Source organism: Talpa occidentalis, unplaced genomic scaffold, assembly GCF_014898055.3.
Source record: "Talpa occidentalis isolate TD23 unplaced genomic scaffold, MPIMG_talOcc4v2.1 talOcc4.14, whole genome shotgun sequence".
Lineage (NCBI taxonomy): Eukaryota > Metazoa > Chordata > Mammalia > Eulipotyphla > Talpidae > Talpa > Talpa occidentalis.
The window spans coordinates 77,743,866-77,770,384 of record NW_023601433.1 but is presented as its reverse complement, the minus strand read 5'-3'; the positions used below and the strand labels follow the sequence as shown (position 1 = coordinate 77,770,384).

At 52.5% G+C, this 26,519-nt stretch overlaps 1 protein-coding gene across 5 annotated transcripts in view; it reads right to left on the bottom strand.

Moving 5' to 3' along the window:
* Window positions 1-1,812: 1,812 nt before the first annotated feature.
* Window positions 1,813-26,519, bottom strand: part of SSH1 (slingshot protein phosphatase 1) — a 56,781-nt gene continuing 32,074 nt past the window's right edge. For 4 of the 5 annotated variants that reach the window (XM_037511007.2, XM_037511010.2, XM_037511008.2 and 1 more), the window contains 10 exons: window positions 24,892-24,960; window positions 24,193-24,258; window positions 20,565-20,759; window positions 19,268-19,361; window positions 17,881-18,009; window positions 15,467-15,513; window positions 13,941-14,087; window positions 12,401-12,601; window positions 10,072-10,645; window positions 1,813-7,027 (listed from right to left, as the gene is read on the bottom strand). In XM_037511007.2, the coding sequence (XP_037366904.1) occupies window positions 5,798-7,027; window positions 10,072-10,645; window positions 12,401-12,601; window positions 13,941-14,087; window positions 15,467-15,513; window positions 17,881-18,009; window positions 19,268-19,361; window positions 20,565-20,759; window positions 24,193-24,258; window positions 24,892-24,960 (2,752 nt within the window). In that variant the 3' untranslated portion in view covers window positions 1,813-5,797. Of the gene's footprint in view, window positions 7,028-10,071; window positions 10,646-12,400; window positions 12,602-13,940; window positions 14,088-15,466; window positions 15,514-17,880; window positions 18,010-19,267; window positions 19,362-20,564; window positions 20,760-24,192; window positions 24,259-24,891; window positions 24,961-25,530; window positions 25,762-26,519 lie in introns of those variants that run through there. The other variant, XM_037511013.2, reaches the window with a different exon arrangement.

Genomic DNA, 26,519 nt, shown 5'->3' with positions numbered 1-26,519 from the left:
TGACCCTCAGTGGGTCAGCTTCAAAACATCTTTCAGCAAGGGCTGTGTGACAGCCAGTCAGCTCTCACCACAGGATTATCCCACTACCTTGGCTTTGACCTCATACTCAATAAGCAGCCCACAACCATAATTGGGCTTCAGGCGTAGATTTATCTGGAAAAACTCAATGCACTATTGGGCAAGGATGAGTAAGCTGGACTGCTCGCCTGTTCTAATTCCCGTGTAAAGGGAAACACTTGCATCTCGCTTTATCCATCAGTTTCCCGTGAGTCCAGGTGAGACACAGCAAGCCTAGGTGAGCTGTTCTGGATCCACAGGAACTGGCCTGTAGTGTTCACCCAAGGCACCTGAGTCAGTGTGTGCTCACCACACTGGGTGCACCCAACAGGTCCCGGGCCCCCTGGCGGCTGGGGCGGGGCCGTGTGACTCAGCTCCCATTGGAAGATGAGGTGTGGGAGGGATGGAAGAGAGAACATGAGCCGCACTCTCCTTCCCGACTGCATAGGTGGGAGAAAGCCAAGATGGCAGGGTTTGGGATGCAGCAGCTTGGCCTCCTAGCCACCGAGGAAGGGAGCGGAAGCTACCTGACCTGCAGATGGTGACCGAGCACCAGCTAGTTTCTGATCCTTTTCTGTGGATCCCCCCTGGAAGATGCTTTAGACTTGGGGCAGGCTTTGGGGCCTTGCTCTGGGCCAATCCTGCTTGGGTGGACTTTTACCCACGTGGGGACGGGGAACTTTGGGTGCTGGATTTAGAAACTAGATTCCTTGCCTTTCCCGCATTGTTTCCTAGTTGTATTAAAGTTCCTTCCCATTAAAGTCTCCTATGTTTTGTGTTGATGTGGCGGATGGCAGAACCCATTTAGAGCAGGCAGGTTTGCGGGGTCTGGGCTGCCCCTCTCCCTGCCCTGTAAGATTCTTGATCAGGTGCAGCGACTGACACTCCCCAGAATCCCTGTCCTGGCGTGGCCATAAGCAGCCCCACAGCCCCCTTCTCCCACCGGGTCGGGTATGAACAGCACAGGTGGCCTCTCCAGCTTTTACGTGGCATGGGGGGGGGTTCACCCCGGGGCCATGTCCCACCCCCGTGAACAGGAGACAAGCGGGCCTGCCCTTCCTCACGGTCAGAGCCAGGAGGGAAGATGACTCCTGGCGGGAGCTGACATTTGCTCCCTCGGCTTTTCCTCTGGGGTCCTTCATCCACGCTTTTCGCCTGGGCTTAGCCCACGGAAGTTGCTCAGAAAAGACCGGCCGTGAAGCGGAGGAGGAGGAGGAGGAAGGGGCATCCCACTGGCTCCACAAGGGTGGAAGAGGCAGCTTCCTTTCGCACAGACTCGCCGGTCGTCAGGCACTTATAAACGAAAGGTTTATTTCCGTCACAAGAAGCACAGACTATATACAGTACACATCAACCAAAGTAAAAAAAAAAAAAAAAAAGTGCGTTATGCATCTTCTACTGCAAATTCACAGTACAAAAGATACTGCCTTTTAAATATATAATATAAAAACGAAAAAAATTAAAAAATATGGGTATCATAACGCAACACACTGGATCTCACTGGCAGCTTCTGAAAACCAAAGGGCAGTTTGCCTCGGGGCGCCAGGGGCTGTACCTGCATTCTGCTGCAAAGAGCTCAGGCCCCCAACAGGAGAGAGAAAAGGGTGGCCGAGGGGGTAATAAAATCTCTATTAAACGAGAGTAGACGGTGTGATGAAGGGGGCGGGGCCCGGACGGCGCGCCCAGCTTGCCCGCAGACCAGAGGCCCTGGGACGCAGCGAGCAGGCTCCGGCGGGGCGCCCGGGCCGCGGGCGCACTCAGGACGGCGTGGCCAGGACCACAAGCAAGGGCCGGGGCTCGAGCCCTCACACCAACCACCACTGCCAAGGCAAGGGATCCAATCACAGAAGGTGAGAGCTTAACAGTTTCCCATAAATACACAGTATTTGTAAACTATTATTAAGGCACTCAATTGTAAAACAATAATTACAGTGTAGGAGGGAGGGAGGAAGCAGCCATCTTCTCGGGCGGCAGGGCCAGCAGAAAGGACAGCAGAGGACTGGCCGCCTGGTTAAAAAGACTCCTGTTTAGGAGGCGGAATGAAGCCGGGGCCGCAGCAGCTACTGCAGGACAAAACCAAGGCAGATCTACGGAGGGAGCGTCAGCTCCTGGTGGTTCCCGGGGACCGGCTTCGAGGTTTGGGTACCACAGCGGGCATGTGGATGCCGGACAGGGGAGGCGTGTGATTGTTGGGCTCAAGTCAGGTGGGTGTCTGTGCAGAGCGCACTCATGCTCATAGGTTTTCCATTGCAGAGCAGACGGATGAAAAACCAAGCGGCTAAACACAGGGCTCAATGGACCGTGCTCGGGGGCACCGGCCTCGGCCAGACACCCAGCTCGGCAGCCCGGACGCACCTACTTCCAGCCTCGCCCGGCGCCCTTTGTGTGCGTCTGGGGAAGCCCTGCGAGGAGCAGGACGCATTCCGACTGCAAGCATTTCCCGTCAGTGGGCAGCAAGTCCTTCTTTGGGCACCTAGGCCAGGTTACTTACATGATCTGACCACATGACGCAGCACTTTTTCCCATGAGGGAGAACTGGCCCCTGGGGAGCAGGGGAGTCACCGGCCTTCTGGGACCCGCCTGTGCAGGAGAGAAGACTACGGAGGCTAGCACTGCTCTGAAGGTGTTCATTCTATTGCCTGGCTCCATCCTGAGGCTGCCTGGTGGCTTCTCGGCAGGGGGAGGACTTCAGAATGGACTGGAATGCTCTTTAGCTGAAGAGGGTGCAGAACTGGGGTGGGGGGGGGCAGGAGAAAAGGCAGTCCTCTGTGAGCCCTGGCGAGTCTGCATGCCCAGTGGTCAGTGGCACTGTCCAGCAGAGCGCTGCTCAGGAGCCAGGAGATCGACATGTGTTCCCTCACTGAGCCCACGGAGACAGGGAAGACCAGAGAAGAAACCTTGCTCTGACGCTCCCCCGGGGAGGGGTGCTGCTCTGAGACCCTGAAGTTGCTACAAGACAGAGAAATGGAAACGGGCATCGCTCAATCATGATCAGGCCACAGGGCATCCCTTTGCTCCACGGCCAGTCTCCCCCTTACACTTATCACTTACACTTATCACAAAAAAGGGGGGACCAGAAGGTGTCCCTGTGTCCATGCAAGACGAAGATCTAGTTCGCTCTACCTCCAGCCTGCCGCGTGACCCCAGCGACGGCTCAGCGCCGCCGAGCCCTGGGGTATGAGGAGTGCCAGGAAGGTGTGTTTTCTCCTAATTCAACACAAACACCCCATGAAAATGGCAGTTACCAAACCACGGCTGGCCCGGCAGACCCCTCCCTCACATTTGTGCCGCTCACGCTCGGGATTTCCCCCGCAGGCCAAGATTCCGAAGCACACCTCAAAATAGGGCGTATCACGGAGGAGGCCCTCTCCTCGGACACCAGCATGAGTCTGTCCTGCCAGGGTGCCAAGGAGCCTGTCTGGTCAGTGTAACATTTTGAGCAGCAATTCACCTGATCTGGGTCACAAAGAAAAATCACCCTTTTCTCCAGGCCGGAGGGTTAACCTGCACCTCAAAAACACTTTGTTTTGCGCTGCTGATGAGGACCTGGGCCCTGGTCTGTCTCCGTGTTGATACGCTAGCTGTGCTGCTGAAAATGAATGGGTAAGTTTGCCAAAAGCCGAATAACCACTCATATTTGCAATTTTCCTCCCACCCTTTAACTGGATAAGAAAAATTATGGCTTTCAAAATTAAAGTTTTCAAAAATGTGTCACCTCATACACAGACATGGTTTAAAAACCAACAGAAGCCTGTCATCACCAAATCTGAAGGATTATTTTGACACAAAAATTGATCTACCACATGAAATTTAATTTGGCAAAACATATTGAACTTGGTATTTTTTTTGAAGACTCTGCTTTTCTTGGCGGAGGGGCAGGGGAAACCCATAAGGGTTTCGGAATAAGTGGATAATCACCTTTTAAGGTGATTTCAATTGACAGTGGTAGGAAAACAAAATGCTTTAAAGAAAAATACTGTATATTAAAAAAAAAAAAAAAAAAAGGTGGTCAGGGAGAAAAAGTTCCTGGAGAGAGGTTTTTGCAAAAACTCTGCCCACTGGTAAAATATGGAACGGCCTGTCCCTAAAAACCCTGCCGGGGGAGCACTTGGCAGGGGCGGTGGGCAGTGCTGACCAATGTAAGATGGCAACCCATTCACCTGCTTCCAGAGCCCATCTGGCCCTTGAAGGACTCCTAGTCCTTTCACTGAATTCATCTGGCTGACCCCGCTGAGGGCAGCGGCTACTGGGGAAGCCTCAGCCCCTCCTCGCACGCAGCTGCCCTGCCCTGCCCTGCACAAGACCCCGGCCGGGGCTGCGCTGGCGAAGTCTGGGTGGGAGGAGGGAAGGGCTTGCCTGGGGTGTCTAACAGGGGGCTCTTCAGATGGGGCCAGCTTTGTTTAGAGGGCCCTGAGCCGCCCGTGTTGTCAAATAAAGCCAGGAGTCAGCTGGCTTTTTCTATGGCGTATTAGTTGATTTTTAAAACAGCCCCTTGAAAATGATCTTAGCTCATTAAAATAACATTTTTTAGGTCATGGGGCCATACACTGTCATTACTAACCCCTGAGTTAAACCCTCTGCCCTCTTCTAAGCCTCTTCTCTTGCTTCAAAATATTTTAATGTCTTCTGGCTGCTGGAAACCAGGCGAGTCCCTCTACTCGGGCCCAGAGCCCAGGGCAATGTGCCTCCCAGAGGGCCCGGGTTCCTGACTCGGCTGCCCATGGAGTTCAGCTGGGGAGACCAGCTCAGCCCATGGAGACCTGCCTCTCCTTGGGGAGAGCCAGAAAGAAGCAGGAAGCAGTGTTTTCAGCGGAGGAAGGGGCCACTGTAAACATCTGTGACGCTTATCAACAGTCTCGTTTCCCTTGGAGAGGCTGCCACGGAGCTGCTCCTGCAGAGACTGATAAGAGCTCACTGCTGAAACCTCCTTTTCCTCCCCGAATATGCATGGACGGGAGCTAAAGAACCTGAGTTCGGAACCACTGCCAGACCCACCAGGTCCTCCAGCGCTTTCAGATCCTAAACACAACCTCTGTGGGGGCAGCAGCAGATGAGACCCAGAGGTGCACCGGGCAACACAAACTTCTCATCAGCAAAACTAGGACCCCCATACACAGCGCCCCCACCCCACCCCATGCCGGCCAGACACAGGCCGCGCGGCGGCCACGACACAGGCCAGAGACCTGGCGGCACAGGGGTCCAGGCAGCGCCCGACGCCCGCGTGGAAGGTTTCCCAGCGGTTCTCGGCGCAGCTGGCTTCGAAGTCCTTACACCTGTTGGGGGGCCCAACCCAAACAAAACAATTCTTCTTTTGGAAAACCCTTTCCCGACACAGCTTGATTCCCTGGAATGAGCCTTGGTCATGACTGTATTAAAAAAAAAAAAAAGCAGAGCAAGAACAGAGGTAGGACTTCTATTGCCATTCAAGCGTTTCCGCGACGTGTGTGCGTGTCCGCTGCGCTCTTCCCCAGACTGGATCCTCCCTGACCACACGACTTGGGGACTGAGTTGTGTCTCCTGGCCGACAGCTTCTGGGTCGCGCAGGCCACACAGTGAAGCCCCCTCTCTCCTCGCGCTGCCCGTCCTCAGTCTTGCTTCCCCTCCTCACTCCGGCAGGCGGGGGGCAGTCCGGAGGCCGCCAGCTGTCTGAGACACCTGAAGGAATAGGGGCGACCAAAACCCACCGTGCAGTGCTGGGCGGGTCGGGTGAACGTGGAGGCTAAAGGCAGCAGAAGGCGGGTCAGCTCTTGCTCATCCACAAGGGGCTTTTCAAGTTTTCTGGGGCAGTTTTCCCTGACGGTTGAGAGGGGGCGGCTGGGACTTTCGGGGTGGCCTGGTGCTCCTGCAAGAAGGAAGACTCGCCCGTCCTGGCGTCCTGGGAGTCGGCGATGGTGGACACGTCGGCTTCGCTGGCCAGGTCTTCTGTGGAGAAGTCGAGGCTTCCGAGCTTGGCGAGAGAGTGCGAGCGCTTCAGCGGGGATGAGATGGTGAGGCCCGCCAGCCGCAGACGGGTCTCGATCTCCTGCGTGCGCTGCTTCACCAGCCCCGGCTTCCCGCGGACGCTGTGGATGCTGTCGCTGCTGGAGCTCCGGGTCAGGTTGGAGCTCATGGAGGACGAGGTGGGGGTGTAGCAGATGGTCTTCAGAAAGTCTTTTGAGAAATGAGTGGTGTGGTCCAGGCGGCAGAGGAAAGCAGGGGGGCTCCTGAGCGAGGCTCCTTCCGATGGAGGGGGGGCGGCCTCCACCTTCTCATCGCCCCTGGCTTGGCCAGGCAGAGCCGGGTCCTGGCTCTCCTCAGGGATGCTGGCCTCCAGCCTGCCGGCGGGGCCGTCCCTGCATGGAGATGCGGGGTCTGTGGGCGCGCCCTTCAGCCTCTCGAGCTCTTTGGTGTGCTTGCGGACCAAGCCCGCCTTCTGCAGCTGAATGATGGATTCCTGGTGCTGCATCAAGTAGCTGCTGGCTGTGGGCTTCTCAGACTCTTTGCTGAACAGAAGCCGGAGGTCCTTGGCTGGCTTCAGGTCTTTCTTGGGTGGTGATTCTTCCTTCACTACCTCCATGCTGGGAGGGTTCTTATCACAGTGAGAATTCTTCAAAAGGAGTGACTTTGGCAGGGTGACTTTTGGGGTCTCTCTGGAAGATTCCAAAAGGCTGGCTGGTAGCTCAGGGGCAGCCCCGGCCCCAGAGCCACCGGTGTCTGACCTCCGGGAGCCTGCTGGTGGTAGGAACGGGGCAGTTTCGGTTGGGCCCGAGGCCAGTTTTTCCAAAGCTCGGGACCTGCTGGACATGTGGGCCACAGGGGAAGATGTGAGGTGGGGCAGGAAGGTCGGCTGGGTGCAGATGGCAGGAGCACTGGGGTTCTGGCATCGCTCCCCCGAGGCCTCAGGAGCCCCGCCAGCTGCAGGGTACATGCAGTCAGCACAGGATTTGTAGGAAGGTTTCACTTTGTTAAGGATCCCAAAGATAGCGTCATGCTGAAAGGGGACAAGAACAGGGTCAGAGTGTCATCACGAGCCAAAGACGGGAGGGGCGGCGGCTGGGCAGGCCAAGGGGTGTGGGCTCCTCTCTGTGCCCACCTGACCGTGGGTAACATCAGCTAGAGGAGATGCTCAGCCAAACTTTCCACCCGTGACGTGCCCCAGAGCCACGGCAAGCCTCCCTCGGCCACATGGCTGCTGCTGGCCACGGCTGGCCAGGAGCAGGACCTCCCTTTCACCCTCCTGCGCTCTGGGGTCCTTTCTGAGTCTTGGGCTCATCAAGAAAGGAGGAGACTCACCCTTGTGGCCCTGTGAGAATGAAATGAACCCGCATGTCTGGCACGCAGGTGCTTCTCCCTTCTTTCCCTTTGGGAAGAAGCTGCATTTGGGGAGGCAGCAGCCTGCACAAGACCCCATCCCGTCTGGCACGAACAGCTTGGCTCCAGAGAAGCATCGTTGAGCTGTGGTCTCCCAAGGGATGGCAGAGGTGGAAATGGCTTTGGAAAGACTTGAGTACAGCCCCCACCAGGGGTGCCACGGCCCTGATGAGGGAATCCAGGCGGAGGGGGGCTTATCTATCAATGGGAACTGCCTGCCTCTGTCACTGGGTGGGGGAGGGGGCCAGAGAGGGTGGAGGCTTGAAATGAATTGGAGCCTCTATACCCCCACCTCTGAGGACACGTCCCTTCTATGCCAGCCAGGTGCCGGGGGTGCCCTCTGGGCTGACACTGGGTGGAGAACAGCACGAGTGCAGGCAAGGGGGTCGGCCACCCCCAGAGCTGTTCTGCCGTGAGTCCTAACACGGAGCCTCTGTGCACAAGGCTGATGTGGTAGGTTGCTCCAGCCAAGTGAAACCTGGGGGATCCCCTGACCTTGACTGTCAGAGATTAACAGCATCTTGTGCGGCTGACTTAGTTTCCCCCAAAGTAAGGCGTCGTGGGCCGTCCAGAGCTGGAAGAGCCCAGAGGAGACTCAGCAGTATTCCGGGAGCCGCGGGCCAGCGTGTCAGGAGCACGCGCTGCGGGAGGCAGGAGGCCCGGGCCTGAGGAATCTTATCATAGTCAGGATTCCTGGGCTGGCTTCCAGCTGGACCAGTGAAACAGGTCACCCTCGTGGTAAGGTCTGAACTCTTGACACAGAAACTTTCTGAACTCTGACCACACCGTCTGCATTTCATTTCTTGTAAAACCTTTAGAACCTAAAGTCCTGAAATATGCTGAAGTTACCGCAGCAGGAGGCTTGAGAGCACCTTCCAGAGCCTGCGGGCCAGCCTGGTGGGAGGGGATCCTGCTCGAGTTCAGGGAGCCTCTCCGGGCTGGGATGTGCACCTGCCCCCAGGAGGCCACCCCACTGGTGGGAACAGGTCAGGAAATCGTGCACAGAGCTCAAAGCCCACACAAGGGAAGGCCTCCTGGAGGAATCACACCTCTTCTGAGGTCTCAGGGACAAGCAGGCGAGGAGGCATAGGAGGAGAGAAGAGCCCACACACAGGGGTACATGGTGTGCAGGACAAGGCAGGAGGGGTGGTGGGCTCTGCTCTGCATGAACCCCAAGCTGTGCATTTCTGTCCTTACCTGTGCTCACTCCACCTGCCTGCCTGCAACCCCAGCCAAGGGCCTTGTCAGCCCCTCCCCCAGTGCCCTCCCATGGCCTAGTACCTCTGGGACAACAGGCAGAGCCCCGCCAGCCATCATGCTGGGGGGCCTTGCAGGCCCTGATCACCTGTCCAAGCACACCTGGGCCCACCACCCCACCACCATGGGGCTAGCTTCCGTCCTTCTCCCCACTCTTCAAGCTGTTCTCTCCAGCGTCACACTGAGCACCATCTGCCTGGTTTTGTTAGGTTTGGTGTCTACCCTCGGCCTCCATGCACTGAGACTCCCTGCACTGAGTTATCCACAGCTGGACCCCCTCACCAACCCGGCCCCACAGCTAATAAATACGAGCCAACGCCCGTCTAAGGTCCCGCTCCCTACATGCTGTCCCCGTGGCAGCTGGGGCCAGGAAGGAAGGCTGTGGGCTCCAGCTACCTGCTCATCCCCGCTTCTCTCGGGCTTCTCGTCCTACAGCTCGCGGCTTTACCATTTCAGACTAAGGAAGGCACCACTGTCCTCACTTAGGGGTTTTGCATCACTTATCTCCACAGGTATTTACTCCTCGAGGGAGGGGTGTGTGGGTGAAGTCATGAAATTAGTATTTGCTTTGGAACATGTTTCAGATCTAATTTGCAGTTTTGCCCGCATTATCACAAGACAAAGAAGCCCTCTGCGTGGCTCAGATTGTATCTGCTGAGGCTTCTCACTTGAGAATGGCAGCTGCAGGGAGATGGGGGCAGGGGTAGTGGAGGGGATAGGGAGAGCCTTGGCCGAGGCCACGGTGGGCCAGGGCAGAGCAGGTGGCACAGCCTCCACCCTGGGCCATCCCCTGGCAGGAAGGAGGCGGCCAATGAAATAATGCTTTTATGAATATGTGCCAGACTGCGGCTAAGGCCTTGCTGCAGATCATCGACCAGATACGACAGCTGTAAGGGACAAATGGGGTGAAGCATTAGAATCTGAATTCAAATCCAGACACTGGATGATGCTGAGGAATTACTGTCAGCTTTTCAAAGCTGTCAATGGCCCTGTGTTATGTGAGCTCTGAGAGCGCGCGCGTGGACGGCAGGGTACATGTGGGATTTGGTTCGAGATAATCCAGGGTGTGGGACAGTGGGCGAGGGGTGAGATGAATTAAGAACAGCCTCATAGTGATAAATGCTGAAGCCAGGGGGATACGCTGGAGGCTTGATGTCTCACAGGAGACCGAAGAGCTGGAGTTCCCGCCTGAATAGGAACAAGGTACGTGGGGAGACGGCAGCTCTTCCCTGGGGGACCCCGACCCACTGTGTCCACCTTCCCTGGTGCCTGCAGAGTAGGTCCCGGAAAGAACCTGGCCGCGGGGGTGGGAAGGGCTGAGCAGAGGCGGCCAGGGGCGGGGTGGGGGTGCTCCTCCAGTGGGGCCACAGGGCGTGGACTGCTGCCCCACAAGGCTCCCGCGCCTACCTCCAAGTCTTCGGGACAGCTCCTCTTGCTGTTGTTGTTATTGAGGTTCTCCCGGTTGATCGGGCTCTGCTCGAGCTGGCTTGGAGGCCGCCCCCAGCACTCTGCTCCGGGGGCCTCCTCCCTTCCGCTCTCCTCCACCGGCGCCTGCGGCAAGGAGCGGCTCTGGGCCTTGGGGCTGCCGAACTCAAGTTTCTTCTTCACCTCCTTCTCGCAGGGCGCAGGGCCCTCCTGGAGATGTCTGGCTGGCCTGTGCACTTCTGCTGGCTGGGCGACCTCCTCCAACAGGGCATCCCTCTCCAGGTCCTCCAGCTGGACTGGGTTGCCAGTTCCATCGCTGGGGGAATGCAGGAAGGGGTCCGAAAGACGCCGGAAACAGCAGGGGAGGCTGGGTCCACCCGTGGCCCTGCCGCCTGGGAGCGAGGGCTGGGTGGGGTCACTCAAGCAGGGCAAACGAGGTTCTGGGGTGTCGTCCAGCGTCTCTGGCAAGGAGTCCCCAGGTCCCACGGGGTCACCCAAGGGCTGCTGGAGGCAGTGCTCGGTCTGCTGGCGCCACAGCTTGTTGTGCCGTTGTTTGCTGTGGGGAAGAAGGGCAGAGGGGGGTCAGCAGAGGCCGGCCTGTGGGTCCTGGGACAGCGAGCCAGCCAGGTGTGGCCCAAGGCTTGGTGGACATCAGGATCTCACTGAGGCAAAGCCAGGTCTGTTGATTTGTCCCCAAGAAACTCCAGGATGAGAGGAGCAGCCTAGGAGCCTCAATCCCCACGGCTCGCCAGCAAGGCCTCCGGGGACCCCGTCCTGGGCGGCGCCGGGGCAGACCCGCGCAAGGACGCCAGCCTGGAACCCTGGCCGTGGGCCCGGAGGCTGGCGCGTCTGTGAACGCGGTCAGGCCACTGACTGTTCCCTCTCTCAGCTTCTCCGTTGTCAGCTCAGAATGACCATCCTCTCCTAATCACGCCTAGGGAGCAAAGGGGATCAAAGCGGCGCGTCGGTGAAGATCCACGCGCCGCGACGCTGCCACGTGAATGTGTGTCGCGCCGAATTCAGTTGGGAAGACCCCGAGAATTGGAAATGGTTCAGGTCAGAGATTCCAGGTTAGTTTTAAAGTGTCTGTCGTGCCACGGCTACTTTCATGACGCAGTTTGAAACCACGCCGAGAGAGAGAAACGCGGAAGGGCTATCAGGGACAAGGCCAGTCAGCCAGCAGCCCGCGAACCGCCGGGCAGCACCAACAGGGTGGGCTTGCGAGGGCGATGGAGGGAGGCGGCGGCTCGCGCTCTACGAGGCAGAACCACACGCCTTCAGCGCTGGCTCCAAGGGCACGACCCAGGTAGGCCACGAGGGCACTTGCGTGGGGCTCATTTCAAGGTGAACGCCGTGCTGCTGTGAGCCCAGTCTGGAAGCCCCTGATGGCGGCAGTGAGTGCAGGGCTGAGGAGAGGAGAGCAGGATGGCAATCTTCCTGTCCTCAGCCCTGCAGCTGCCCTCTGGTTGACAGTGAAGGGGTCCAGGGTGTCCAGAGCTGCTCTCCAGATGCCATTCAGCCCTCCAGGGGCGCTCGTGCCCTCCCAAACTTAAGTTAGGGAGCGGGTGGATTTAGCTTGTGGCTTTTTCACACCAGCCAGAAATGGTCCAGCCGGGCCTCATCCAAACTGAACAGAAAGGGGACAAGGAGCAGGTGGTCCCGACACCAGTGGGGACGCCCTCCCTTCCGTGGCCTGCCGGCTGTGTGGCGTGGGTAAAGTCATCGCCAATGGGGGTGACGGGTACTTTGCACACCTTTTCCAGGTGGGGTTTGAGAATTACAAGGCAGCTATGTTATTATTTGCTGTAAGCAAGGACTAGCAAAGCCCCTGTAAAAGTATGTAAATCTCACCACAACCCACTAGGTGGGTGTTCTCAACTCAGACGAGGAAGCTGAGACGGGCCCCAGGTTGCCCAGCTCCTGGCTCTGCCTCTGCAGTCCTTGGAACTTCCCTGCAACGAAGTCTGGCACCAGCTCAGCACAAAGCAGATGCCTGGGAATGGGGCATCCACGTGCCCAAGCCGAAGCTGTGCCCCGGATTAGAAGTTAGGCACCATTCCCTCCGGCAGCAAAATAGCTTTCTGTGTGTGCCAACAAAATCAAAACAGATCCCTTCTGGAAACCACTAATCAAACCTCAAACAATAGTTGTTTTTTCAAAACGGCTCCCCCAAGCAAGGCACGGTTATGGCCGTGGGAGCCCCCTGCCAGGCCAAGGCGGGCAGGTCTGAGATGCAGACTGCGCCGGCCAGCTTGGGGGGCAGGGTTCTCCAGCTCAGTCCTGCCAACCTGCCCTCCAGACGGTCACCCACCTGGCGTCCAAGATGCCTTCATACTCAGACAGCTGCCTCATAAAGCCCGCGTTGGGCCGCGTGATGCTGCGCCTTTGCTTCACGTAGTTATACGCTTTCTCCAGCGGCCAGCCAAATTCCTTCATCGCATAGGCTATGACCGTGGAGGCGGATCGGCTGACGCCCATTTTGCAATGTACCAGGCACTTGGAACGGTTCCTCCTACCAGGGCAGGAGAGAGTGAAAAAGCTTCAACAACTTCATTTTCTCAGGTTTTACCCAAGGGATTTTTTTTTAAACCCGAGTTATCTCATAGCCCAGATCCTCCCATGTCCTGGTGTTTATGCAGCAGATGTCCACACACCCTCTAAAGGAAATACTTTGGCTGCAAAATCAATTAGCACACAATGGGAAATCGAGATAAATCTGTCTCCTTGTCCAGCCAAGTTTTGCAGGGAGAGCCCCCAAATTGGGCTGCCTTTGGGGACAAAGTGGTAGTCCTTCCACACCCTGGGATAGGCCAGGAGTCTAAGAACTCTTTTGCCTGAGGCAACTGAGTCAAGGAAGGGATAGCTGTTGAAACCACTAGCCGTTCCAGCATAGGGTGACAGCGGAGGGTGCCTGTAAAAATAAAATGGGCTCAGCAAACCTAACGCTGCAAGGCCCGGGGAGAACAAGATACTTGGAGACAGCAGGGTCCAGGAGTCCAACTTGGCCACAAGAAAGAGAAGCCTGGGAAGACAGGCTGAGCCGTCACAGGAACAGCAGCCGGCAGAGGCAGCACCTGCGAGACTTTATTTGCACAGGAGGTAGACGCCTGCCTGTTTACACCAGATGCAGCCTGCCCACCAGGTGGGAGCAGACTCACTTCTTATACCCCATGCTTAAAACGCACCCCCAGTCACAGAGCTCCCTCTCCACAACGCCTGATCTGAGTATATTCCCTGGGAATGCAAACAAAGATTTGTAAGGACATGTTATGTGGCTTTGACCTGGAGGGGTGCAAAGCCAACAATGGTGTTTCTCTTGATTGCATTGCCAAAGGTTATCTCTGTCTTGATTTCAATAAGGCAGAGTTGTTCTACAGGAGAGTAGGGTGAGGACCAAATGGGGGGGAGTCTGGGACAGGCTCAGGGGCAGGGGACCTCTGATGGTCTGTCCCTTTCCATTCAAACAGGAACACTGCACAAGTCAGGCAAGAAGGCAAGTCATGGGCAGGCCCCTCTGGGGAGCAAAGGTGCTCTGAATGCCAGGCCCTTCCTCTTCCTCCTTCAGCTCAGCAACTCCCAAGAGTGTCCACTTGGGGTCAGATTCTCACCTGCAACCAGTGTTGATGGCAAAACGGGGTGTCAAATGTCACAATAAGCTCATTTGTGGCCCCCACGCGGAGAAGATCAACAACCTGACCCCTCTGGTGTTTGCGGTGCTGGGGTCTAAAATAAGGGCCATCAGACATCAAAGCCTCCTCAAGCCAGGAGCCTTGTCTGGGACTGCCATTAATTTCTGCCCTCCCGGCATCTGCCAGTTTTTCCCTGTGTCTTTGGTTTCTCCTCCCACTTACTTGGCTTTGTTTATAAAATGGTACGCTTCGTTCCAGTGGGCAAGGAGGTCTGTTGTTTCTTCATCGTAGACTCGGATGTTATGATATGCAAATAGGCCAGGAAAAAAATTGTCTATTTCTCTAGTGACATTTAAAATGTAGTCAACACTGTGATGGGAAAAAAAGAAAGAACAAATCTGGAGAATGAGAACAAGGAACTACAAGAAACGAGTGACAAAAAAAGTTGGGTAGAGAAAAATTAAGTCCACATTAACAGACTACATGGTTATAGTGGGACTTTCATTTTTCCTAATAATATATTTTGTGTATATTCTAAATGTCCTCTATATGGTGAGAATAGCAAATTTATAATTAAAAAAAACCACTTGAGACGTTTTCTTTCTAAAAGAAAACTCGGTTCAAATGTTGTTAAGCAGTGTCAATTTTGGAAAGTAAATGTAAATATCAAATGCACCTTCAAATTTGCTTAAAGTTTCAAAATTCATAACTATTATGAGTATACAGAGGCTTGAGAAATCAAAGTCTCCACTTTTAAATAGTTAAAGAGCAAAATATAGCCATTCATTATTTATGCCCTTGGGAAGTGACTTAAATCCTTGTTGAAACAAGGAAGACTGTAAACAAATATTTGAGAGGGTCTGCTAACCCAGGTTCTGTAGTTCTCTAAACTTAATATTTATATTCCTGGAAGACCATTTAAGGAGTTATAAAATACCTCAAATAGAGTTCATAGAATACTTAAAAATGCTTTTGAAATAAGTACTTTTAAAAATTATTTCCAGCACAAGAGAAAGCATCAGACAGTAGCACCCTACATTTTAAGAATACTTTCTGTTGGAAGAACACATCTTAACCAGTAGTTCTAAAGATATATTTTAAGATTTGTTTAGTCTTGACTTTCAAATGCAGTAATTCAAGAATGCCAACATGTCAGATTCACAGAATGGTGATTTTGTGGTTGTATTGGTTTAAAAAAAATGTCCAGACATCTGTTCTTGAAGGTCTAGATTTAAACATTTTTTTTTTTTTTAATTCCTGTTGCTGAGTATTTCTCAGACTAAGGAAGCCATATGTTTCTGGCCAACACTGAGGATTTGGCTGCAAGACTCCCACCAGGCTCACAAGTATCATCTCAGGTAGAACCGGGCTAGTCCGGGGATCAGAGCTGCTGCCTGCCCAGAAGGTAGGACACGTGTCCCCAGGACTCTGTCAGCTCTACAGGGCAGGGGGCAGTGGGAGGGGCTTGTGGCCCTAGCAGCACCGGGCTGTCCTATACCATTTGAGTGTGATTTTAAATCATTCTCCCTAACACAAGCCATCACACAAAACCCCAGAAAATCTAAAACTCCATGAATTATTCAGGATGTGGCATTTTGAAGCACATCTGTTTAGTTATGCAAATCAGCCGGGCAGCAGCCCCAGGGTGCTGGCGGTCACAGGCAGGCTGCAGGAGGGCTTGCTTGCTCGGAACTGGGGGTTTCTATGCTGCCGGAAAGGAAGAGGGAAGACAAGGGGCGCAGACTCACCCTGAGCCCTGCAGTTCCTCCAGATTGGATGCATTCCATTCAGAGCCCTGGGGGACAGATCACACAAACCCCATAAGTGTCACATGTTAGCCTCAGCTGCTCACTGAATGCAGTGTGCCCTAGGCCTGATGTTGATGGTTAGTCTGAGGTGCTTGGCCACAGAGAAGTGGATATCAAAGCCAGCTCCCAAGGCATTCACACTATGTCGGCATTGGTGTGGAGGCCCTCACCAGCCCCCTGGCCTCCGGGGAGGAGTAAGTTCCAGAAAACCTGCTCTCTGTCTCAGCTCTTCCTTTCCTAAGACCCCAGTAGGGTCCTGTAAGCAGGGCCAGTGACCTCTGACCTCCCACACAGGAGAGGACACTTTCACTCGAATTAAAGCAGATACCAAGCGACTTCTGTGGCTTCCCTTTCAGCGATATTAGAAAAGTTGCCACCCTCTGACCTAGCAATTCTACTTTCAAAAAGCCACCCTGAGGAAGTACCCAGAATTTGCAAAGGGATTTGTGTACAAGGATATTTGTGGCTATTTATGGGAACAAAACTGGAAACAGCTCAAAGATCCAACAAGAAATTGGTAAAATAAATGATGGTGGATCCATAAGATAAATTGTACTTTTGGAGGTTCTTGAATGACACGGGGAAACATCACATAATGAAAAAGACTTTTCTTAAAACAGCAGAACACAATCTATATACCCAACATACAGATAACTATACATGTGTAACTACATATAACTATATATAAACCATATATATAGTATATGTAACTAAATTTATATAAGCTATATATATATATGGTTTCTTTCCTTTTTAAGAAGCTATAGACTCATTAAAAAAAGCAGATGGGAAAATACCATCTGAACACACCAACATATTAACATTTGACAACTTCTAGATTTGTGAAGCTGGGAATGCTTTTATTTTCTTCTTGAGACTCACTTTTATATTCTTTTAACTTCTCATAGCATGTTTTTAAATGTTATTAAAAAAATGACAAAAAATTTTCTGGGCATGCGAACAACACAGGAAGGGAAAAAACGGAAGAAACAATATTGCTTTGCACTTAGGACATGCAAACGAAGACTCACCAAGAGCACTGACCCCTGCCTAAGTGTCCCCATACACTCCCTTTCCTGAGAGGGGACCCCTGGATGCAGTGACTACAGGGGCCCTGACGCAGCTGGCAGTGCGGGTGCGAGCTGGATTTTCATACTTGAGGGAGAGGCTCAAACATAAAAATTCCTTTAGTATCTCTCATGGAAAAAGTGACATAAAGCACCAAACCATACTGAAAACATAAGGACAGCGCCACTAAGGCTGTGACCACCACCTAGTGGAGAGACAGACAGGAAAGTTGTTCCCACACAGCTTCCTCTAGATAGACTTCACTCATCTCTGCATACGCTTCCCCTAGATGGGTTTCACCCACCTCTGCATATGCGTGCATGCATGTTAGATAATATATGCACACATGTGGATTGATAAGTGGAAATGCATTAAATATATATTTATGTCCTCTCTTTAGCATGTTAAAAACCTATCATGACGTCTTGGAGAATTACCAATGACTTCCAACAAAAATTGGAAGAAACAAGATCGTCATGCCTTCAGCAGCAGACGCATTTGCTCAACTTTCCCAGCAAGTGATTTCTGCTCTGATGAGGACCCCCATTATTAGTGCCTCGGAAACTGCACCCAGTGCTTAAAGACATACTGTACTTAATCCTCGCCATCACTCCAGGAGGGATCAGGTGACTCATCCAAAGAAGAGAAGACAAAGACTCGCTCTAGTCACGCTGCTGGCTGGGCTGGGGAGCGGGGACTTGGCCTGGTGGGTCTGATTTCCATCACACCATGCTACCTCTCTAATTTTAGTAACATGCCTGCCTTGATAGTCTTTGACTTTGAAACCTTGCCAGTTGCCTTCTATGGTGATTTACAGCATTCAGAAAATCTGAGCGAGAGATGGAGAGACCTGCGTGGCCTGCTCGCAGCTGCAGCATCAGGACGATTCCTGCCAGGCCCTGGGGGCCCTGACATAAGCAGCAGCTGCCGGAACAAGCTCGGAGGCTGCATTTCAGGTGAGGGATCTGTTTCAGGATGCCCAGGCATAGTGGATTTTAGCCCACGTGGAGGTAACTGGATGGGACTTCAGGTGTTCGGGACTGAAGGTGACAAAGGCCGGGGGAGAGTCTGAAAATGCTGCCAGTGATAATGCCGAAGAGCTTTCAAACAACTCCCCTCGGTTCAGCTGGGAGCCACATCACAGAGAGAAGGGGGTCAAGAGGGGAGTCCCCGTGAAGAGTCAGGCTGTAAAATTCAAGTGTTCCCTCTCTGACTTACAAGCTTTAAACAACCGAGTCTGACTTATGTTCCCCAAACCAGACCCTGCCACATGCTGAGCCTCTTACGAGATAGAGGTGATCGAAGATAAGGGAGGGCTTGTCCATCTGTCCCAAGATAAGCAGCATCTCGTTGTCTATGAATTCCTTGAATTCTTTCAAGTTACAGTTCATCTGTTTTTCTAATTCATTACGGATCTGTGGAATGGAAAATATTAGGAAATATGATCTGTTAAAGAGAACAGCTGTCAACTGCAAAGTAGTCACATCACAACATAAATTCCCCATGTTTTCAAAAAAGGTCCCTTCCCCCAGCCCCCGAATAAGCACATGTCCATTAAGACACAGAACAGAAGTGCAGGTGGCTGGACCCAGTCTCAAAGGCAATTCGACTGGGGGAAGCTTATTATTATTATTTCAAATCCAAAGCTGACTTCCACGGGACCTTTCCTACTGAGTCTAAAGCACTCACCCTTTTACAATTATGTATCAAACATACCACAGTGAAAAGCTAAAATTGCTTTGGAAGTAAAAAGCTAAAATCACACCACAGTATTTTCTAAGTGCATAAATAAATAAAACAATTGCATATGACTTTTCAACTGACAATTTCAACCTCCTAGATCTACCTAGTTTAGGCTGTTACAATTCTTTGCTTGAAAAGGAACCAAATCAAGAAAAAAAAAAAAGTGATTCAGAGAAATATGAAAAGGCAGGTGAAAGACAGTCCAGGGTTAATAACATGCTTGTAAGTTATGATCCGAGAGAAGTAAGAAATTTTCGCATTTCGATTAAAACACATGGCAAGGTGGGGCTAGCAGGCAATCTATGGGTCACCTGCAATTCTCAGCAAAGGTCTTACAGGCTCAGAGAGGTCAGGAAAGTTGTCCCAGGCCACACAACTGGTAGGCAAATGGGATCCAAAGGAGATTCTGACTCTAAGGCCCACGCTTTTTTTGGCCAAGTCCCACTGCTATTTAAAAAGGAGGCAAGCTCCCCGGTGGCGCAGCGGTTGAACGCTGGGTTGCGAAGCTGCCCGCGGCCTCTGCGGCGCCGGTTCGATCCCCGGCTGCTCCCCGGCCACCGGAGGAGGGTCCCACATGGCGCGCGGACCTCTCCTGCCGCCCGCTGCTCCCCTCAGCAGTGTACTTCGGTCCTTCTGCCTGCTCTGTTCTCCGCTCTGGCTCTGGTGAATTCTCTCGCCCTCCCGCGCTTCTGACTGTACCCAGTGCATGTATAAACAAAAACAAAAAAAACAAATAAAGAAAGAAAGAAAGAAAACATGCCTCTATATAAAAAAAAAAAAATAAAAAGGAGGCAAGGAAAAGGCTGGGAGCAGGTGAGCCCAGTGATGAAGAACAGCAGGTGCTGGGCCTGTGCCCGTTAAGCTTTGGGCAGCAGGACAAGTGACTGCCTTGTGGCCTGTGGCCTGCTGAGAAGGCTAGAGTTATCTTACTTCTTTGGAGGTCACGTTTTCTAGGTCCTGGCTCATCATGATGCTCCGGAGTTTAGCTTTGATGAGGCGCTCGGTCCTCTCCCCTTCGGTTGGCCTGGAGAAAATCGCATTTAGGGAAACACAGGGCTCTCAGAAGCCTGAGATCAGAGCTGACCGAAACACCAGATGCTTCTGGGTTAAACGGAACCCCACTTGAGCACAGAGCTCACTTGGACGTGTTCTCAGCGGGAAGGGGAGTCCTGCTCTGTGTCTAGAACCCCCAGGAGTCAGCAAAGTGGAGAGTGGATCATAAGGACAAACACTGGTTGGCAAGCATGTCCCTCACTGTGGACCTGCAGAGTACCAGATCCCAGGGTGGGATGCCCGAAGGGCCAGCAGGCCTGGCAATCTCTGTCAAGGATGTTCCTGCAGCCGCAAGGCCCAGCTCCCAGGACCTCCCAACACCAAAGCCCTCTCTATGTATTCTCCCTCCCTCCTATCTATGTAAACTCCCTTCCACCCACCTCAGCTTCTGAACATCAGCCCTAGTTCTCACTGGAGGCCACATGGACTAGGATGACCCTTCTTCCACAGTTCCCCTTCACATCCTCAAAGGCGACCAGCATTTCTCCCCAGCTGGCTTGTAATTTCTGAGGCCCTGCAGCATGTGGCTTCTGGTCCTCTTCTGGCTCAGGCTGCTCCCCTCTGCCTGTGGCCCTCTTCGTGTGCTGTGTCCCTAAATACCACACTCTGAAGGTGAGTCCCAACCACAAGAGAAGTGGGGAGCTGTCCCCTTTATCTGGAAGCATACTTTAATTCAGCGCGGCCTCAGGCCCGTGAGTTCTGCTGGGGCCACAGGACAAGTGCGGGTAGGTGCCCTTGGTCTGTGTTGGTGCAGTTGTGTTTTGGGATCCAAAGGACCAGGGAACATGTCCATGACACTCCTAAGGGTACCGGGAGAGGTTCTGGAAGCTAAGTCTTTGGCAACCTCAAGGGGACAGGCCAGACCACAGAGCCCTGCTCAAGAGCCAAAGAAGTAATGGGTCACATCTTCCACTGAGAATCTGATAGAAGTTGGGCCCTTTCCTTGGAAATGCAAGACACCCACATTTGTCAGTATTTTTAAAAGGGAGCAGTGGTCACAGACCCTCCCCCTACCAAAAAGACCATACAAGGGCAGCAGCTTAGGAGCCCCTGCTTGAGATGCTGAAACAAACCCATGGGAGAGGCAGCCCTCAGCCAGAGGAGCACAGGGGGCCTGTGGCCCTGTGTGGGGCGAGGTGGGGGAGGCATGTGGGTGAGGAGGCACTGTACTTACTTGTCCACAAACAGGGCCGGGGAGTCGGGCCGCGTGGACTCCAGGTCCTGCATGGCGTTCCACTCGTTGAGGCAGCTCTGCTCCGAGCTGATGCAGCTCTCGTAGTAGGTGGCCCAGATGAGGGCCACACCCCCGGGGAAGTAGTTGTGCCTCCGAGCGACTTCACAGGCCTTGTGAAGGACCTGCAGGGCAGACCTGGGGTGAGGAGGGGGAGAGGGTCAGGCCTGGGGGGCACAAGGATGCTTGCTGGGCTGCCCTAAAAAAGGGTTTACCAAGGGGGCAGGGGGAGGGTGGTTCAGAGACCTTCCACAGAAGGTTATGTGGGGGGCATGAGGCAGCCTGGAACTGACAGCCACCAGGCAGCAGTTACTCTCTGAAAGGCGCTCTGAGCCCAAGAGTGGACAGAACAGCCTTCACCATTGCAGAGAGGGACACCAAACAGCTTCCTAACCATCAGGCTAGCTCAGTCCTTTGCCATTCCACTGAGAACCCTGTTAAGGTTTACTTCTGTGAACAGAGGAACCACGATTAAGCCCAGCAAAGAAAAGCACCAGAAACACTTTTTGGCATGCTGAATACTCAATTTCTGACCCCCTCATCAACTCTGAAAGAGCTTAGATGCTTAGATTTCCTAAGGAAATGAGTTCTAGAAACTCATTTTAATACAGGCTGCGGGGACGGCAGGGAGCGGGGGGTGGGGGGGGGTGATGCGGGGAGGGCAGGTATGGCAGAAGAAACAATATTGAAAACATATATGGTCATGGCCAACCTAGTCATTTTTTACTTCCTTTTACAAAAATACAGACTGAAATTTCTCAGTGAATGGGCTGAGTCAGAATCAAGAAAGGGTGGAGGAACGAAGCCTTGGACAGAGCTAGAGCTGTGGAGACGGGGAGCCACGTCACGGCTCCCAATTGTACATATTTGTCCTATCTCTACGCTGGCTGAGGGAATGAAGTTACACTGAGCGTTTACTAAATTTAGCTCTGGTTCTGAAGTTTTAGAAAAACATGTGGACCTATTTTTTTATTTGCCTGTAGAGAGGGAGATAGCAAATTACCCAGGGACACGAAGAAACAATCTGAAACATGGACAGAATGATAATTTCACGATTTTCCCCAAAATGATCCAGAATTGACTGCAGTGTGCAGTGACAGAGGAGGGGGAATGGAGGGCAGTGTCAACGTATGGTCCCTGGGAGAACGCTGCAGAAGTCTCGCTGTCCCAGAGAAATGAACATTTATTTTGAAACACTGGGTGGAACTCAGTCTTTTCAGGAATCACAGCTTCCTCCTGAGTCTTTTCCAGATTACTTTCAAGATGGCTGTGTCTGTTCTTTGTCTCCCAGGTGCTCAATGCCCTGCAGAACCCAGTGCTTTCAGGGAGCAGAGGGCCTGCTGTGCCCTGGCACAAGCAAGGGAACTGGTGCCAGAATGACATTTTTACATTGTAGATATGTAAAGACAAAGTACTTTCAACAAAAACAACCCACTTAAAAGCTGACCAAAGGACTTGAAAAGACAATTCTCCAAAGAAAATACAGAAATGGCCTATTAATAAGCACATGAAATGATGCTTGACATTAATTAATTGGGGAAATGCAAATCAAAACCATGATAATAGCGCTCACACCCATTACAATGGCTATTACTTTAAAAGAAAAAAAAGGACAAACACAAGCTTTGAGGAGGCTATGGATAAACCAGAACCCTCACGCACTGCAGGTGAGGATCTAAAATGGGGCGGCTGCTATGGAAAAGTTTAGTGGCTCCTCTGAAAGTTAAATGCAGAATTTCCATGTGATCTAGAAATCCTACTTTTAGAAGTAGGATTTCTCAAAATATTAAAATATTAATATATTAATATTAAAATATTAAAAATATTAAAAATAGATGTGACACGTGATCCAGCAATTCCACCCTTCGGTATCTACCCAAAGAACTACCCACTAGTTCAAAGGGGTATATACACCCCTATGTTGGCTGTAGCACAATTTACAATAAACAAGCTATGGAAATAACCTAAGTTTGCAATGACAGATTTGTGGAATAAGATGTGACATATGCACACAAATGGAATAATGCTCAGCTATGAAAAAAGATGAACTCTTGCCATTTGTGACAACATGGATGGAACTGGAAGGGATTATGTCAAAAATGTCAAAAAGAAAAAGACAAGGGCCTCCCCGGTGGCGCAGCGGTTGAGCGCTGGGTTGCGAAGCTGCCCGCAGCCTCTGAGGCGCTGGTTCGATCCCCGGCTGCTCCCCGGCCACCGGAGGAGGGTCCCACATGGCGCGCAGACCTCTCCTGCCGCCCGCTGCTCCCCTCAGCAGTGTACTTCGGTCCTTCTGCCTGCTCTGCTCCCCGCTCTGGCTCTGGTGAATTCTCTCACCCTCCCGGGCTTCTGACTATACCCAGTGCTTGTATAAATAAATAAATAAATAAATAAATAAATAAATCTTTAAAAAAAAAGAAAAGAAAAAGACAAATACTGAATGATTTCACTCATGTGGAATAAAGAGAAATAAAACAAAGGAATAGGCAAAACTAAATCAAAACAAGCCCTAGACTATGACTGCAGAATTGAGGCTACTAAAGGGGAAGTCTGGGTTAGGACAGAAAGGGGAGAAGGAGCCCCAAGGGTTATGGTGACCTGGTAGTAGGTGTGGTAACACCCACCTGAAGAGGTGTGAACCTACACCTCTGTGATGCAAAAATAATAAAAAACTTCCACTTTTAGTGATATACCTAAAAGGACAGAAAGCAGGGACTCAAACAGATACTTTATTCCCCAGGGTTCATAGCAGCCAAAAGGTGGAAACACCCCAATGTCCATGGACAGATGAAAAGATGAAAACAAACATGGTTTATCCACACAATGGAATATTATTCAGCTTTAGAAAGGAATGAAACTCTGGCACGTGGTACAACACAGGTGACTCCTGAACGCATGATGCCAAGTGAAAGGACCCAGACAGAAATGATTCTAATCACAAGCAGTATCTAGAATAGGCAACTTCATAGAGACAGGAAGCAGAACAGAGGTTACCAGAGGCTGTGGGGAGGGGAAAAGGGAAGTTATTGTTTCACAAGTACAGCATTTCTGCTTGGAATAATGAAAAAGTTCCGGAAGGACAGTGGTGATGGCTGTATTACATCATGAATATACTTAATGCCCCTGCATGGTACACTTAAAAATGGAAAAATAGGGGCCTCCCTGGTGGCACAAGGGGTTAAGATGCAACCTATGAAGCTATCCGTAGCCACTGCAGCACAAGTTTGATTCCTGGCCAGGGAGCGATCCACATGGTGCAGCAGACCTCTCCTGTCTCGCCCGCTGCTCCCCTCCGCAGTGTATTTTAGTCAGTCTGCCTGTTCTGTTCCCCACTCTGTCTCTTGTGCATCCTCTCACCCCCCACCCACACCTCTGGCCTGTACCCCAGTTCTTGTATGCATAAATAAAATAAATCTTTTAAAAAAATGGATAAAATAGTAAATTTTATGCTACATATATTTTGCCACATATACAAAATTGGCACATCTACATGAGTTTCCAAGTAGAAGAGGGTTTTTCTATATATTCTTGTTGGCTAGGAAAGTGTTTCTAAGGAAATAAGGTCCTTACTTACCACATGGCCTGGACGGACACAGGCTTAAAGACATGCATCCTTCCTGCTGTGCTGACGCTGAATCCGCTGGGAATGAAAAGCAAAGAGAAAGACACTGTGGTTAGAACTGCTGCTGACTGGTCACCAAGGACCCAGGAGCAGGCCCAGCGTGGTACCCAGGGCCTGAGTGTCTCACACTGTCTGGTGAGGGCCTACAGGCCTGCTGCCTTGGAGACAAGGTAAAGCAAAAGAGCCAAGATAAGCTCTCAAATCTGTAAGACCTGCTTTTAACTCAGCAGTGCCAGGTATTCCAGACACTAAAATCCGCTAACGGGTGGAGGCAACGAGGGCATCTGAACCACCATTTACCTTGGTTCAGGCAGCAGCCCTACCCCACCTGCTACCTCCCATCCCCCACCTGCTATCTCCAATCCCATCTATTTGCTTATTTATTTATTTTATAATTGTATGGAGACTGTATCAGTGGAAGACAAAATTTAAAATGGAAAGCTATAACCACAATTCTGCTTCTTCAATCCAAATTTTATATCCCCCCTCCCAGTTTTATGAGGCAACAGGACCTTCACAGATGGACACCGAGGGTGGGGTCAGTTTCCTGTCCTGCTTCTTCCACTCACCCTAGTATCTTTGTCCTCCCTGCCAGGGGAGAGGAACCTGATGGCCCCTCATCCCATCCACCTGTTAAGGGGCTTTCCTTACCCGTCTCCATCAAGGTGGATCTTTGTGTCGCTCCAAAGTCGAAGAACCATCCCGATGGTGCAGCTTTTACTGCTCGGTAGGAAAGAAGAGGGTCCAGAGTCAGGGCCTACCCTCAGGCATGCAATCCGTTCCCTGTCTCCCCCAGAGGGCCGAGCTGACAAGGGTGACCACCCCCTGCCTGGTTGCTGTGCATCTTAGGTTGTCTGGGTAGGGGCCTCTCTCCACTGAATTCCAGAAGACACAGGTCTGGGATGGCCCCACTACAAGGAGCTGCCACAGGATCCTTTAGTGGGGACAGTCACAGGCTGCTCTGACCCCTTCACTAGGTGTGGACGTGGCTCCGTGAACACCGGGTCTCAGCTGCAGCTCTCAGGAGATGGGGTAATCGGCTAACTGTGCAACCCACTGCAGCAGAGGTGAAGCCACAGATGGGTGCACATAGGGCACAAGGCCACCCTCACTCAGGGGGACACAGGTGCCTGGAGTTCACTTCCTGTAAAGACATGCATCCTAGTCCAAAAGCCTAGTCTGCTTTTGCTTTGCCCATCCTAAACATGAAATGATACTATCGATTTTAGAGGCTGGCACCGCTGAAAAATACAGAGGGAAAGACAAGGCTTTATCAGAAGGTCTCCTTACATTATTGCAAAAATTCTTCAGGCATTTAAAAAACAGTCAGCTTGTGAGGAGCTGCTGTCACCATGCCAGGGGCCAGCTCTGCCCACCTCCAGGAATCTGGAGTTTGCATTTCTGCTTCCACTTAGCAGTGCCCCTAGGGAGCAAGGCTAGGTGTGCCACCTTGCAGACCGAGTGCCCTGGGCTCCGGACCAGCCCCTGTGTCTGTGGGGAAGGTAGTGAGTTCTCCAGGTGATGTCAGAAAAAGCCTCCTGTGAGGCAAATCCCCAAGCCCCACCCACAACCCCACCCCTCCTTCTCAGGCCAGTTGTGTTTCCTCTGTTGAGCTGAGAAATAACATTTCCACTGAGACTCAGAGCTCCTGAAGCTTGTTGGCTAGGTCAGTGCTATGGAGAAACGATAAGGTGGGGGGCCCCTCAGAGCCCCAAACCGACATGCGGACAGTCCAGGTCCCGGGGCGCCCAGAACAAGTGGGCAGGCCGGGGAGACGTGCCCTCCTCAGCACTGATGACTCCTGCCCAGGACTGGTAATATGGGAGGAAATAGCGCAGAGCTCCAAAGGGCAGAGATGGGGACAGAGGCCCAGGCCAGGGCAGAGGGCGTCCTCCTGGCAGGCAGAGGCTGAGGGGGCCAGCTTGACACTGTCCACAGGAAACGGGTAGCATCTAACCAGCCTCCCCTAAGCGCAGACAGGCAGAGCCAGGCGAGGGCTACCCGCCGGGCAGACATCCACATCCACAGAGGACTGGCACCCTCGGTCTCTGCCCGAGTCAGGAGCAGGGACTGGGGACCATGATGTGCCTGTGACAACTCTGAAAATTCCAGAACGCCCCCTGATGTGTGACTCTGTGAGTTTCGAGCAGTCCTACAGTGTCTGCATCAAAGGCAGGCTGGTGAGTTCTCACGCAGGGGAAGCAGAGAGCACGCAGTAAGGGAAATGGGGGGGGGGGGTGGTGGTGGTGGTTCTTAGAGGAAGAATGACCTGAAGGGTA